General features: G+C 43.9%; 1 gene segment (V, D, J or C); it reads right to left on the bottom strand.

The window, feature by feature from the left end:
• Nucleotides 1-1,253: 1,253 nt before the first annotated feature.
• LOC105309883 lies at nucleotides 1,254-1,969 on the bottom strand. The segment is given in 2 exon segments: nucleotides 1,254-1,660; nucleotides 1,845-1,969. Coding segments are annotated over 2 exon segments (459 nt in total).
• Between the last annotated feature and the right edge of the window lie 333 nt (nucleotides 1,970-2,302).

Genomic DNA, 2,302 nt, shown 5'->3' with positions numbered 1-2,302 from the left:
AATTTATCTAGAGGAATATATTTTTTATGTTTAAGAGGAATGTGTTTAACCCTGTATATATCTCATGCTATTTTGGCCTACTCACAAAAACTGAACAGAATGAACTATCTTAAAAATAAGAATAATAAAGCAAATTCTCTTTCCTTGTCTCAGACATTCTTCAGAGCGTTTTGTTTTACTTTGTCGTTGAAAAACAAAATTTTGTTTGAATTTCAGAGCTGACCAAAGCTTAAGAATCACGTTTAAAACCATCATTTTTAGATGAAGAAACTGAGACCTGCAAATCTCAGGAGCTGCTCAAAGTCATACAGTCGGTATCAGCAGTACTGCAAATATAAGATGTGTCCCTGCTCCCAGTCAATCCAGTGCTGTCTCACACTGAAACCAGAGGGCAGCCGAGTCCAGGACTCACACTGCCTGCACCACTCAGCCAATAGACTGACACAGGAGTTGGGATATGTAGAATAAGAGTTTATCGTCAGAGCACCAGTGATCTGAGAAGGCAGCAGGTTAACACCTTCAAAACTACCTTCCCTTCTCAGTCCAGCTTAGGGTGTTTAAGTGAAAATCTGGGCATTATTCTGGGGGCTACATGGTGGTTCCAAGTGTCTGTCGTGCTTTGCGGGACCATTCCTCTGGCAAAATGGTCCTCTGGTGGTGTTAGCAACCCAGAAACAAAAATGGAAGCTGTTTGGAAAGAATGCTAGACCAGAAGAATTGTGATCAGTAAGCATAAGGGCATTAATCATAAGTTTGAGGGTAATTTTTTACGGCAGGGGACATTCCAAGATCTGGGTCAAACCACTGGGAACAATCTATTGTTAAGTTATATGGCAAGGAAAAGTGAAGCCGGGGCGCTGTGATGCTTCTACTGTGCTGGCTGAAAAATTACTGCTTGGCTGTCACCCATGGGAACATAACATTCTAACAATAAGCTTTCTGCTTCTGTACCCCTGCTTGCACAACCTACCTGTGAGTCGACAGTTAGTAAATAGAAGAAAAATAGACTTTTGTGTTCAGACAGAATGAGGAATGGGGTTTAGGGCTTAAAAACCCTGTACCTCTACATTTCGAGTCGCTTAATTTGGGGTCTGCGTACCCCTGGCAGACCCAGCTGGCTGAATAAAGAGTATGTTTCCTATAACTCACTGGTTTCTGGTGGTCCGTGTGTCTATCGGGGGCTGGCGGCTACAACTACTACAGGGGTCCCAACTGGGCCCTTCTTCCACACCTTTACCCCTTTCAAATAACTCTCAGTATATTTTGCCAAGAGCTGTGGTAAGCCTTTGGAGGATAGCACAGCCAGCAGCTCTGTTGACTGAATGGTTAGCAGAGTTTTGGAGCAGGAAGCGAGTGGCAGGGCCTTGCTGTGTGTCTGCAGCACAGAAATAGGTGGCTGAGTCTGCAGACTGGGAGGCTGTGATATGAAAGGAACTCTGTTTGATGGCGGTATCGAAGGTAGCCCTCAGTCTTCCCATCTCTCTCTTGCGCTCGTTTTCACGAACTAGTAGCAAGAAGACGAGGCCTCTTCCCGGATCTTGTCGGTACCATTGTAATAACTCTGGAGAAATATTTGTATAGTTACAGGTCAGAATGGCCTCTTCACCTTCCTGGATGCTCAGGGAATGAGGATTCTGTTCCACCTTTTGGCTGCTCACCCCTAGGCAGAAACACAATACCAGAAACATGAAGTTTAGTCACTACACTGACACTCTCAAGAGTCATATTTTCTTCCCACAACCCCAGATATAACCAAAGATGCAGCAGAATGGATCCCGGCCCTTTCCCCTCCAATCACTGGGCTAGATTCCTGGATCACTTTATCTTCATAGCCTCCAACTCACAATCTACCGGAAGCCACAAAATCACCAAAACAACTCCCAGGAACAACTCCATTCTTCTTCCCAATTAGGACCTGAAATGCTGACTTAGTTTCTCAGTCCAACAGCCATCCTATTTATAGTCTGGTGGGTGTTACTGGGGTTCTTCTATCAGAGGAAATCTCTACTCCCTACCTAGCCAATCAGTGACAAGCCTGCTCAGACCTTAACACACAAACACTGGCTCAATCTAATTTTAAAGTGAACTTTGTTTCAAATCTGAGAAAGGAACTGAAGGGGTAGGAAACACTGCCATCTTGTGTTCAGATTTTTATAATTGCATTAATAGAATGCCCTGTAGAAGAGTGCTTCTCAGACTCGATGTGCATTCAAATCACCGAGGGATTTTGCTAAAATGCACAGATTCTGTTTCATTAGGTAGAGCTAGATAGCTTATATTTCTAACAAGCTTGCTGGTGATG

The sequence above is a fragment of the Pteropus vampyrus genome, unplaced genomic scaffold (assembly GCF_000151845.1).
Source record: "Pteropus vampyrus isolate Shadow unplaced genomic scaffold, Pvam_2.0 Scaffold916, whole genome shotgun sequence".
Taxonomy (NCBI): domain Eukaryota; kingdom Metazoa; phylum Chordata; class Mammalia; order Chiroptera; family Pteropodidae; genus Pteropus; species Pteropus vampyrus.
The sequence above is the reverse complement of the archived record's forward strand: the minus strand, read 5'-3'. Positions and strand labels throughout refer to the sequence as shown.